This window comes from Aotus nancymaae, unplaced genomic scaffold (genome assembly GCF_030222135.1).
Source record: "Aotus nancymaae isolate 86718 unplaced genomic scaffold, 86718_ANA_hifiasm-v0.15.2.pri h1tg000029l, whole genome shotgun sequence".
In the NCBI taxonomy this organism is placed as follows: Eukaryota; Metazoa; Chordata; class Mammalia; order Primates; family Aotidae; genus Aotus; species Aotus nancymaae.
In genome coordinates, this window is record NW_026988442.1 from 14,517,865 (window position 1) to 14,531,780 (window position 13,916).

Here is a 13,916-nt window from a genome sequence, read left to right on the forward strand (position 1 = left end):
CCTTGTTCTAGACTCTTGATCTGTAAGTCCCATCTTGTCTGTTGCAATACATAGGTTAAATGTCAGGGCTCTGGAGTCAGAAGGCTTGGGTTTGAATCTACCCTTCACCATTTACTAACTCTGTGACCTTGGGCAATTTAGTTAACCTTCCTGAGCTTCAGATTGCTCATCGGGAAGACAGAATTTACTTTCCTAATACATACTGTGAAAATCAGATGAGATAGTACACTTAGGGCACTTGTAGCCCAATCTATTAAGGATGCAGGCATGGAACAACATTCAAATAAATGTTGGCTATTACCTCCTCACAGGGATGATATGAAGATTAAATGAAAAACTATTGTGAAAGTGTTTTATGAAGTTGCTGTACAATTATGAGAAATTCTTTAAAATATTATTCAGTACATTCCTACCCTAAAACAGGCAAGGCTGGGATTGGTGGTTCATGCCTGTAACCTCAGCACTTTGGGAGGTCAAGATGCATGGATCACTTGAGGTTAGGAGTTCAAGAGCAGCCTGGCCAACATGGTGAAACCCTGTCTCTACTACAAATACAAAAATTAGTTCGGCATAGTGGCACATGCCTGTAATTCTAGATACTCGGGAAGCTGAGGCAGGAGAATTGCATGAACCACAGGTGGAGGTTGCAGTGAGCCGAGACTGTGTCACTGCACTCCAACCTGGGTGACAGAGCAAGACTCTGTCTCCAAAAAACACACAACTTTTGGAAAATGGTAATACTCCTCTCCATAGAGCTAATGAAGTTGAAGCCATAGATGTATTTCATTTTGTAGGGTTATGTGGAACAGCACAATGTAATAGAAAAAAGCATAGGTTTTGGGTCAGATCCTGCCTGGGTTTCTCCTCCTTTTGCCTTGAGGATCAAACAACTGTTCTTTAGAAGACAGTTGCAAGGACTATTATTAATGTTAATGTCAATGGTAACAACAGCTCCCATATATTGAACATTTACTATTTCCTCACTGTGCTGAGTGTTCACAATGTTATCTCATTCAGTTTTGAAAACAACCATAAAAGGTAGAAACTTAGCCTCCAAGTTTTATTAACAGAAATGTTACCTCTGAGGGATTAGGACTCATGACAGCTCTCTACGTTAGCAGTAAAACCAGACTGGGGCAAGAGTGAAGGAAAAGGACAAGGTGAGGAGAGGTTTAAAGACTGAGAAAGCTGATACCTTTCAAAGAGGCTTATGCTGTGTTCATGCTACGTCTGCAGAAATGATCATCTTACCTTTGTCCGGAGACTATAGCAGCATTTACCTCCAGCTCTGTAAAAAATGTAAAGTACAGAAATGAAATGTGGGGGCTGCCACAGAGAGAAGCTAGGAGTCTACAAGAATTCTCAATGCCCTATTTAGGCTAAAGTGTCCCTGTGCCCAGCAGGATTCTCACCCTACATGGTATGGAGACAAAGCTGGCACAGATACAACTTGGTTTGTTTGGGACATAAGACACTTGGTCTATTTTTATTTCTATTCCACACTGTGAAATAACCTGTTTGGATTAAGAGAACTAAATTCACCTTTCCTCGTTCATAGTTCATTCAGTTACAACTAGGTTAGTAAATAAGTCTCTTCCTCTCATGTGGAAGAGACCGTTTTCCTTTTAAAAAATCTCCACCTTCTTGGCCCTTATTAAAAAAAAAAAGCAATCTTCAAGTATGTCTTGAATATCCATTAAGGATGCATTCTCCTCCAAAGGACTTCCTCCCTGAGTTTTAGAGGGCATAGTGCTTTGCTTTCAGATATTGCCTTTAGACCTCATTCTATTCCTTTCTCAACCTCCCAGCAATGCCCTCCAAGCAATGAAAATCTCAGTAATTTGTCTAGCAGGGTTTTGCATCAATGAGCACCCTCTGGGTTTACTAGGTACTTCTTTCTCAGCACCAGCAGAAAAACATCTACTTTCTCTATTATGTGCCTTTAGGTAGTTCCATCTTGTCCAAAAGCCTTCCCTGATGTACCAGATAGCAGTGATCTATCCTGCCTTTGGCCTCCCACAGCCCTATACCTGTTCCCCCATTGAGGGAATTTAGCACCTCATTACTCAATGTACATGTCTAACCTACTCTACTAATTACATGGTAACCTTAAAGGCAATGAAGTCAGAGTACCTGGGTCAAATTTTTTACTTCATTGCTTATTAGCCATTTGACCTTGGTTAAATTATCTGACATCTCTGTGCTCAATGCCTTATCTAAAAAAATGAGAATAACCACATTACCCACTTCAAAGTTAAGATGAAATAATGCACATAAAAATTTTAGTGATACCTGGCACTTAGTCATAACTCAATGTTATTAGCTTTTATTATTGCTATGAAGATCATGTTGATACAGCCTTTCATGTAAGGAGGTTGGGCTACTCTGCCTTTAATGCAAGGTGCTAGCAGAAGGGAATCTTTGCTTCTCACTGCTCTTTAGCCGCTTGTATTTGTACCCACAAAGCCTCAAAACCCATCCACAGGAAATAGACACCAATTCACTGAGTCTCTGCTACTTTGCTGGCTTGGTTGGAACATATAAACTCAGGTAATGTGTGCTCAAAAATGATAATGACTCAAGTCAAAAGAGGTGCTCATCCTATTTTTTTATTTTTTTGAGACAGATTCTTACTCTGTCCCCCAGGCTGGCATGCAGTGGTGTGATCTTGGCTCACTGCAACCTCCACCTCCTGGGTTCAAGCGATTCTCCTGCCTCAGCCTCCAGAGTCGCTGAGACCATTCTCAGCCTATTTGTATTTTTTCTTGAGACAGTCTGACTGTGTCTCCCATGCTGGAGTGCAGTGGGATCACAGCTCAATGCAGCCTCAACCTCCTTGGGGTCAGGTGATCCTCCCAACTCAGCCTCCCAAGTAGCTGAGACTACAGGCATGCATGCCTTGCCCAACTAATTTTTTATTTTATTTTTATTTTTTCTAATTTTTAAACATTTTCTATAAGCTGGGTGTAGTGGCTCATGCCTGTAATCCCAGCACTTTGGGAGGCAGAGGTGGGTGGATCACCTGAGGTCAAGAGATTGAGACCATGCTCGTCAACACTGTGAAACCCCGTCTCTACTAAAAATATAAAAAATTAGCTGGGCATGGTGGCGTGTGCCTGTAATCCCAGCTACTCAGGAGCCTGAGGCAGGAGAATTGCCTGAACCCAGGAGGCGGAGGTTGCGGTGAGCCGAGATCGCGCCACTGCACTCCAGGCTGGGTAACTCCGTCTCAAAAAAAAAAAAAAAATACAAAATTAGCTGGGTGTGGTGGCGCATGCCTGTAATCCCAGCTACTTGGGAGGCTGAGGCAAAAGAATCGCTTGAACCCAGGAAGTGGAGGCTGCGGTGAAATGAAATTTCGCCATTGCACTCAAGCCTGGGCAACAAGAGCGAAACTTCACCTAAAAAAAAAAATTTTTTTTTTTTTTTTTTTGTAGAGATGGGGTTTTACTACGTTGCCCAGGGTGGTTTTGAACCCCTGGGCTCAATCAATCCTCCCAAAGTGCTGGGGTTACAGGCATGAGCCATCACACCTCGACTAGTTTGCTCTTTTTTTTTTGAGACGGAATCTTGCTCTGTCACCAGGCTGGAGTGCAGTGGCACAATCTCGGCTCACTGCAAACTCCGCCTCCTGGGTTCAAGCGATTCTTCCGCCTCAGCCTCTCGAGTAGCTGGGACCACAGGCGCATGCCACCACGCCTGGCTAAGTTTTAAAATATTTTTAGTAGAGACGGGGTTTCACTGTGTTGGCCAGGATGGTCTCGATCTCTTGACCTGGTGATCCACCCACCTTGGCCTCCCAAAGTGCTGGGATTACAGGCGTGAGCCACCGCACCCGGCCCGAGTTTGCTCTTTTAAAACCAGAAAAAGGTTGATGCTTTTGAGAATTTTAACATTATCATTGCTGATTCACAAGTGGAGATCAATGTGGTTTGATGAAGGTAATCAGTGGCTCTGAGAGTATGTTAAGGATAAGGAGATTCATTTACGTCAAACTTCAAAAAGAGCAAGATTCTTCAGCCAATTACTCTGAGAAGGGGGAAAATGATATGCTAAATCCTATTTTCTAGAGTAAGGTTGAGGCAGGAAATGGAATTCCCTTTCCCTTTATAGTTTCTCCTTTTCTTACCAAAAATGAATTTTGCTGTATGACCCCTCCTTTAAATAATGTACGCCATCCCTACCCTTCTTAAATATCCAACACAATGTCAGGTATCATGTGGGCAATTGGTGGCAAAGAAAGAATCTGGGTGGCTGAAATGTTTTTTGCTCACACACTATTTTCAGAGGCCTGATTTTATTCAGAGTGTGCAGTAGAAAGTCCTATCCATTACATAGGATGCAGCATTCTGAAGCAGGTTTTTAAATAATCACAAATTATACCTTACTTTTACTGGCTCAGATTCACAAAATTAAGCATGGCTACTATTGTTTTTTCTTACTAACTTTGTCAAGTGTGTGAATTATAGTTTCAATGAGATTCTTACCTCTGTGGGAATCATTCATATATATATATATATATATATATATATGTATTTTTTTTTGAGGCGGAGTTTCGCTCTTGTTACCCAGGCTGGAGTGCAATGGCGCCATCTCGGCTCACCGCAACCTCCGCCTCCTGGGTTCAGGCAATTCTGCCTCAGCCTCCTGAGTAGCTGGGATTACAGGCATGCACCACCATGCCCAGCGAATTTTTTGTATTAGTAGAGACGGGGTTTCACCATGTTGACCAGGATGGTCTCGATCTCTTGACCTCGTGATCCACCTGCCTCGGCCTCCCAAAGTGCTGGGATTACAGGCTTGAGCCACCGCGCCCGGCCTCATATATATATTTTTAACCTCTCAATGATCTACAGTGATAAAGAACCAGGTGAGACTAAACTGTACCTATCCGTGATACTGATCTGCTTCCACAGTCTATAAAGGCAGAACAGGGCTGTTATTGCCATCATCCTCATGTATTCTGAGTTGACCCTGATCCCACAGCAGTTATCTGTCAGATTACCATAGGCACCTACTTCCAGAAATATCATCCCTCATGCTATTTACAATATATTGGTCATGGGGAGAAACTTAATGCCATCGACAGATGACTGAAATGACTCTGCCTCCTGGAGGAATGGCTACCACACTGTGGCAGAGATTCTCTGAACAAGACTCCACTACTGTCATGATAATAAAACTACAAAGTGCATTAATGCTTGCCAACTCAGTAAGTCACCATATGCCAGCTATTTAGCTGCCAATCTTGAGTGCCAGGGTCATAGAACAGGGAAAACTCCGCAACAGAAACCCATGACTGGGTGGCAGACAGACAACGGGCACTGAGATGCCCTTCTTGAGTTCTCTAGCTGACACTATGAACACATAAGAGAGCAAGCTGGTCGGGGGAAAAGAATCTCAAATAGATCTGCACAAGCTCTGCCACTCAACCAAAGTCTGCTCTGAAACAAACAGATCAGATAGTTCCAGCCACTTCCTGGCAGAAGAACATGTGACGTTGAGGACAGCAGTAGTTTCTTCACATGTAACCCATCCCACTCCAAGAAGCTTTTCCAAAGTACACCTTACCTGGTCTAGCAACAGAGGCCTGCAGTGCTGTGGATGAAGCTTCCTTTGAGACTAAATTCTGTGATGGGGCTAAGACAAGGGAAAAAAAAATTACAGGCCTTTTACTTTCTTTTCTAAAGAAAAAGAAAGCATTAACCTAATCAAGGGCTAAGTAACTGCTGAAACAGTATACTCTTAAAGGGCAGTACTTAAAATTGGCCTCAAAATTACATTTTAAAACTTACTAAAAAAATTGATTACCGTAACACCCAGTACCAATGACTACCATTTAGGGGTATATGTTTTTCGTTTTTGTATGTATAATAATAAGGGAAGGAGATGGCTATAAGAACATAGCACTCATATTTTTTGCTTCTTGGGGTCACGTTCTGACCACTACTTGAAAAAGCCCCAAAGCATACTTTAGTAGGCAACCCAAACCATAGAGGTACAATTATACCATTCCTCAGCATTTAAAAAATCTAGTCTCACTCCCTAAAGAATATACTCTGTAAGAGTGGAAATGGTCACATAATTTTGTACTTTTCTACAACACTTAGCAAAAGTGATGGGCATAAAGCAGGTATTCAATTCATACATAATAAATAAATCAATTCGATATGTTATACACTTATCTAACAAATAGTTGCAAAGAAATTACTGGGGCAAGGCACTGTGCCAGGCACCCTGAGAGACCAAACTACATTCTCTTGCACATCAGGAACTCAGTCTAGTACTAAAGATAAGATACATACATGTGATGCACTTGAGTGCACTATGATGTCATATGAAGGAGTCACAAAGTATAAAGTGCTACAAAAGTCCAAAGCAAGGGTGAACAATTCTAGGTTGAAAAATCTGAAGGCACATTAAAGGGAGAAAGATCAGAATCAGGCTTCAAAGGATACAGATAATTTACGCCCTTACGGAATAAAATAAAATACATAATGCACTCTAGAAGGGAACCATCCTGGAAGATATAGTAAAGATTATGGCATGGATATGCCACAGTCACATCCTGACACCTCAGTCTAAAATCCTAGATAAACTCTGCAGCAATACGTTTTACTCTCTTGTGGAAACTGTGAATTTTGTATACTTCCCTCCTGCTTAGTAAAGCAGTCAATTATTCATTTAAGAATTTATTTTGAATGCTTATCTGATAAAGCTTAAAACTATATCTTAACTTCTACTCTTAACTTCAGTGTTGATTTCTCAAAAATTTTTTTTTCTTCTGAGACAAACCTCACTCTGGTCACCCAGGCTGGAATACAATGGCAGAATCTCAGCTCACCACAACCTCTGACTCCTGGGCTCAAGCGATCCTCCCTGTCAGCCTCCTGAGTAGCTGGGACCACAGGGGCATGCCATCATGCCTGGCTAATTTAGACATATATTTTTGGAGAGACAGGGTTTCACCATGTTGCCTGGGGTGGTCTCAAACTCCTGGGCTCAAGCAATCCACCTGCCTCGGCCTCTCAACATGCTGAGATTATAGATGTGAACCACTGTGCCTGGCCAATTTCTCACATTTTCAAAGTAAAAGCACAGAAACCCCTTGAAAAAGAATAGAAGCAATCACTTATAAGCAAAGTGAGTGTTCTTAACTAAAACTGAGAACTTTTTCCAAGTGCTGGTTCATCTCCTCAAGGCTTACATATTTCTCTAGTATAATATATGATCCAGATAAAAATAATTTTTAATTACTATCATTTTTCTCTTGATACCAGAGGAAAAAGTCTCCTGAAAGAAGGAGAAATGGAAATATTTAATAATGAAGGATATACTTAATTTATACCAGGTTCCCTTTTAATTCTTAGGGTTCATCTATACCAACAGAACTAGAGCAAGATACACTGAGCACCCAGTTTTGTGACGACTGTTCCTGTAACAGCATCAAACTCCTTGAAGGCCTTTATCCTGCCCCTATATCTCTAACACTGAGGTGAAGAGGCAGAGAGAAGGGGAATTAACCTTTCCAGAGCTCTGTGTGGGGCACTGTTTTGGCCACTTGACAAATCCTCTCATTGAGTCCTCTGCCAGAATCCTAAATTCTGGGAGGCAGAAATTACAATCTCCATTTTACAAGTGAAGTACATGGCTTAGGAGAGGTTAAGGAACCTATGGGCTAGAATTTGAACTCTGATCTTACCCTGAAGCTTGTGTTCTTTCTGCCTCTCCTCCTGGGTGCTTACCACACAGTGGTAGGCACTCGAAGCATTTTAGCTGCATAAATAAGATAGGCACTTAATTAGCTGGCCTAGGATATCACACAGGTCTTTCCCAGCTCTAGCAGTGAGTGACTGACTCAACTCTGGGGAAAAAGAGTTTCTTCACTTAAGCCTCACAGGAGGAGGAACATATGGGGGAAGGGAAGGAGGGGCAGTTGTCAGGATACCTATGCTTCCATCACTAGCCCATCTTAACAGTACATAGGAAATAGCCTGAACTAGATACACACAAATAGAATGTACCAATCAACAAAGAAATTATATCAAAAAGAAATTGGGAATAACAATTTTTACCATTTATTGAATAATAATTATATGCTAGGTTCTATGCTAAGAATATTATATGTACTACCTTATTGAATTCTTAAAACTATTATTGTTCCACATGACAAAGGAGGAAACCGAAGTCTGGAGTGGTCAAGTAACTTGCCCAAGCCCATACAGCTGCTAAATGCTGGTGCTGTAATACCAACCCAAGCCTACTGGCTCTTGACCACCTTGTTTCTACTGTGTCCATTATTATGAAACCTGGTTTTCTTCCAGCTTCCCTTTGGAGTAGCCCAGACAAAAAAACAATGGTTCCTGAGATGGAGTACAATGAGAATGGGGCTATGAGGACCGACTGATCTGAAAGTCATGAGTGAATCTTCACCATGGTAAATGGGATTTGTAGAAGCAGCTGTTCATACTTAAGGCACAGTGTTAAATGGGTGGTTCACAGTACAGACTCTGAACAAACACTGAACTTCTTTGAGCTTCAATCTTCTTACCCATACAATGGAGTTAATAATATCTGACAAGGTTGGTATAAAGATGATGCAAGACAACATATGTAAAAATGCTTCCTTGTAAATGGAAAACTTTTATATAAATGAAAGGTATCATTATTTCAGGAGCTCTTTGTTTTGAGAGCCTTAGCTCTCTTTGTTTTTTTGAGACAGAGTCTCACTCTGTTGCCCAGGCTAAAGTGCAGTGGTATGATCTTGGCTCACTGCAACCTCTGCTCCCAGGTTCAAGCGAGTCTCCTGCCTCAGCCTCCCGAGTAGCTGGGATTACAGGCATGTGCCACCATGCCTGGCTAATTTTTGTATTTTTAGTAGAGATGGAGTTTCACCATGTTGGCCAGCCTGGTCTTGAACTTCTGACCTCAAGTGATCTTCCCGCCTTGGCCTCCCAAAATGCTGAGATTACAGGCGTGACCCGCCACGCCTGGCCCTTAGCTCTCTTTAATGAATGCAAACTTAATATGAGATTTAAAAGTGTATTTTCCACCATACTTTCAATAAATAAAACTACTGCTATTGCCATTTAGCCCATTCTCTTTCCTCCAAGTAGAAATAGAATCATGCTCTCTTGTAGGATTAGGTCATCAAAAAACTGACATAAAGAGATGATGAAGCCCCAAGTACATACCTATGCTGGGTAGAAGTTCTGGATGGGATCCCACCTTCTCCTCCACTAGGCCACCCGCAAGTGGCTCAGATGCTATGCCACCATGATTGCTTTTTGTGGTCGGTACGGCGGAGATGAGCTCAGAGGGTACCAGAGTGGTTACTATCGAGCGTACACTGGTGGGGAGAGCACCGCTAGGTAAGCTGGGTCCTGCTGAGGCAGTGCCCGGGCCCACAGGGCTAGAGGTCATTTTTAGCAGAGTGGGTGCTGGGGGCGTTGGGGTTTTACTGTCCAGCTCGCTGGATAACTGCTCTGTTCCCACGAGCCCCGGAGCTGTGGTGTCTAGCCCTTGGCCTTCAGTCTCTCCATCTGCACCATATTGTTCTTCCCCTTTCTCAAGAGAGCCTGTGACTTTCTTACACGCCTTGGTCAACAAAATCTGGCCAATTTTGTCCACTTTTCCTTTGCCCTTACTAGATGAGACTGGGCTTCGCCGGTTGACAGAGGACCCTGGACTATTAGTCAAAAGGGGAGAAACCATTGTGGTTGACTGTGCAGAGGGAAGAGTGTTCTGATCTGCTGAGGTGTTCACCTGAGGGCTAGCCTCATCTGGATTCAATTCTTTCACTTGCTGGACAGGGGGATGAAGAGGGACAACTGGAGAAGACGTACAAGGAGGGGAAGGAAGCTGAACAGGGGTGGCTCGTGAGCTAAGGACCAAAGGTCGACCTGTCTGTATGTTTGGAGCAGAACTACTGGAGGGGGCATTAGGCGGTACAGGAGCAGAAGAAAATTTTATGTTCTGAGGTATGTGTAAAGGGCCAACAACTGCAACAGAGGGAGGCATCAAGCCAGAGTTGGTTGTCAGTGGGGCTGCAGGAATTGTGCTTGGCTGTGATCCTTTCATAACCTGAATTATTGAAGATGAATTGATAAAGACAGGTGTAATGAACTGAGGCCGGGCATTAGACTGAGCAGCTGACTGTCCCTCAGAAACCATAACCTTGCTGCCCACGTTGGGCATTGTGACGACTGTTGACATCAATGCAGACTGCAAGTGAGTTGGCAAAGCTGCTGATGTGTTAGCTGAAGTTGTGATGGGATTGGAAGTGACAAATACAGTTATTTGATTTGGGGGCAAGGGAGTGGAAATGGAGGAAGAGTTAACAGGTCTTGACATTACTGGAGGGATGCTTGGTGCAACGTTAGAACTGACCTCACTCAATTCGGGATGCACAAGGGTTGAACATGGCTCATTACTGTGAGGTAAATTTAGGGAATTAGAGGGTTCTTTAGAAGAAGACGTATCCTGCAATGTGGAAATGACAGATGGTTTTTTGAGGTCCTCCCCAGAAACTACTGGAGCTGTTACTTCCAGATCTGTAAGCACAGGGGGTTTAATCGTCACATTAGGAGCTCCAGAGTTGTCAAGAAGTTGACTTAACGATGTTGGTGCTTCCCTCATAGCAGGAGACACCAAATTTTTGTTCTCTTCGACACTGGGAAGTTTGTTAGGATCCGAAGGCTGCCCATCCTTTTTGGATTGATCTTCAGGGACAATCATTTTAACTTCTTGGGCAGGGACTGCTTTTAACTCAATGTTTACCTGTTCCTTCCTACCCTGGGAATTCTGGCAATCACTGTCCTGAGGCACATTCAAGCTTTCCTTGTTATCCTCAACAACACCCCCAACTGCAGCCACAGACACAGTAGGATTCTGAGGATTCAGCCCACTGTTGTTAGGAAAGCTTCCTGGTACAGGGGGATTGGTCAGAGGAGTGGGACTGACCAGTACATTTCTTGGCAACTCCACATTCTGCAACAGGGCTGCATTTGTTTGAGAGGCCAGAGTAAGTTTAGGGGCTTTTGAATTTTGCCTTCCAGGGCTTGGAGTGGTTTTCCTACTGGACCCAGGACTAGACCTGCGACTGTTGCTTGGACTTGCCCGTTTTGTTGCTCCAGAATTAGACTGCTTTCCAGAATTCACTACCACAGAGTCTAATTTGTGAGTTTGTGGGGCAGCAAAATTGGAAGGATTCATGGTAAGATTTGAAGGTGCTTGCCCAATGGCCTTCAAAGTTGTTGGATTTAGGCCTTGTTGATCAAAGCCCCTGTTTAAATTTGGCCTAGGAGGTAAAGGAATATTAATCTGTGGAGGGAAGAGTCCTGCTATGGAGGCATTGAGTCTTTCTGGTGACAGACTGATTTCTGAAGGTTCTGTGCTGGGAGGGCGGTTGTTGGGTGTCTGAGGGTAATAGGGTCTGGGGCTGGCTCTGTTTGGTGTTTTGGGCCTAGATGTCTGGGTTGGTGCGGCCACATTTGGAAAGTGGTGGCCGTGAGAGCTGGGCAGGGAATTTACAGGGGGTTGCTGGGGGGTTGCACCTTGAGTTGCTGAAAGGGGTGATGGTCCAGGTTTTGGCCCTGTCATCATTAACTGATTTTGGGGAAGTACTACATGTGACGGCATGCTGTTTGGGCCTCCTGAGACAGATGGTGCTTCACTGCCACTTGCTTCAGGGAGTGAGGCCATCTCCGCCAGTGGCGAGCTGGAAGGATTCTGCGGGCTCTCCTGATAGACCATTTTCCTTGAATTGCTTCCCAAAGGAGTATTCACAGGCATTGGCATTCTTTGTTTATCAGGTGATGGTGGCACGGAGGCAGGTCCTTGCAGACTGACCATGACAGGCATACTGCCACTCTGTTGCATGGTCATTCTCTGGGAGTCAGGGTTCAGGGGGCCCCTTGGAGGATGGACACTTTGAGAGACAGGAAGCCTAACTGATTTAGGATCCTGCTGCATCATGAGCATCATCATCATTTGCTGCTGCTGCTGCTGCTGCTGCTGCTGCTGCTGCTGCTGCTGCTGTGACTGTGGCTGACTGGGAGGTGGTGGCTGCTGCTGCTGAGGCAGTTGTGGCTGTGGCTGCTGCTGTGGTGGCTGTGGTGGGGGTGCCACATGCTGCATGAGTTGAGGAGGCATCTGCTGAAGTGGCCTCTGTTCAACTGGTTGAGAAGGATAACCTAAAACAAGCCCCCCAAATCAGGGAAGTTAGATTTTTCAGCAAGAAAATGTTGCTACCTTTAGAGTATAGCCAAGCAATACTCATCTAGGTGGCACAGATTATGCACAAACAGCTCAGGCATGCCCACTCCTGTGGCATGGGGCAGCCCCTCATTACTTGATATAAGCAAAAGGGGCACAGTGCTTAAGGAAGCAAAAAGCAAAGCATCAAAAACCTAGAGCTCCTTGGTGTGCAGGGTCTGAATGAACCATGACTGTACTAACAGCCTGATTTTCTGTGCTACGCACTGAAAATGGCTGGGCCCATACCAGCCCAACATTCAGATGAAATGAGAAAAACTCCATCAACAGCAAGTGCCTGGCCACCCAGGATTCAGGTCTCATGTAGACATAATCAATATTTCAATGTACTTGTGAATGAAGTAAAGCTTTTAGGATTCACTTCTTCTGTCAGAATAGGAATAATTTTTTTTAAAGATGTGATTTTATTGAAAATAACAGAATTGAAGACAGCCTTTTTATTCTTTCAACAGAAGTAAAATATAAAATTCTAGGATTCAGTTCTTTAAGAAAGATTTAAAATTATTCCAATTCATTGGCTCCATACACTATGCTGCATCCTTGAGGCTTAATCCTTTGGGGGAAACCAACTGAATTAAAATTGCCCCTCAGATGTAAATCAGTTTGGTAAACAGTAGGAGCTAACAGAAGCTGATATACACACTGAAAATAAAACTAGGGCACTGAAGTGTTATTAATTTCCATTTACTTTCTTACATGCAAATCTCTATTTGGAGATATAGTTTCCATGAATCCACAGCTGGAGAATAAGGCAGAAGCATAGCCCTCAGGAATAAAAAATAATTTTGGAAAAAGAAACCTGAAGGACAATATCTTCTAGATATGCAGAGGGCAACATCTCAAATGATTCTCTCTTTTGTGAAGATTTTTCTTGGCATTTTAGAACCAAAACTTGACAATCAGGATAAAAAGATATGCAAATCAAGAATAACAGTGGTTCAGTGGGAAAAAGTGGGCATACAGCTAGGTTTATATGGAATACAATTCCAATTACACAAGCTAGGTTTATTCCATTGTTGCATGAAAAGTACATTAGAGAGGTTTTAAGAAGGTGCAGGAATAAGAACAATTGGCTCTGGCAGTCAAAATAAATGCTGACTCAACATTTTCATGTAGCTACCAAATTTTCTGGGTCAGACTCAGTACTCAATAGCTAATTAATGTCTTCTGGCCAAAGATTCCCATGGTATTAATGAATACAATGTATAGAATCCAGTTTTGAAGGTTTTTAAAAAAATCCTTTTTTATTTTAGGCCTGAGTAACTTCTTGACCTTTATAAAGCCAGTAACATATGGCATTTCTATGGTTCAATTGTCCTTTCAACCACATAGTCAAATATAGTGGGTTCTTATTTTTCACATTCAGTCTGGGGTTCCCACATTAAGAAAATTGTAATTTCTGCAAAAGCCCATTGATGTCAGGGGTATGACATGGATGCCTTTTATCTTTAAAATCAGCCCACCAGATAGTACAGTAAATACCAAAGAGGACAGCACAGACAATACAGCAGCTTCTCAAAAGTAACAGTTAAGGACATGGCTGCTACAGAGTCCAGAAGCTGGAGGCAGCAGTCCAAAAGGTACTAATGATAAGACAGATTGGGGTTGACATGACAGAATGGTGAAGAGGGAAAGCCAGG

At 43.1% G+C, this 13,916-nt stretch overlaps 1 protein-coding gene across 5 annotated transcripts in view; it reads right to left on the bottom strand.

Moving 5' to 3' along the window:
- Positions 1–13,916, bottom strand: part of NCOA6 (nuclear receptor coactivator 6) — a 96,543-nt gene that overhangs the window by 19,319 nt on the left and 63,308 nt on the right. For all 5 annotated transcript variants that reach the window (XM_012455141.2, XM_012455142.3, XM_012455143.2 and 2 more), the window contains 3 exons: positions 9,195–12,194; positions 5,572–5,640; positions 1,252–1,288 (listed from right to left, as the gene is read on the bottom strand). In XM_012455141.2, the coding sequence (XP_012310564.2) occupies positions 1,252–1,288; positions 5,572–5,640; positions 9,195–12,194 (3,106 nt within the window). The remainder of the gene's footprint in view (positions 1–1,251; positions 1,289–5,571; positions 5,641–9,194; positions 12,195–13,916) is intronic.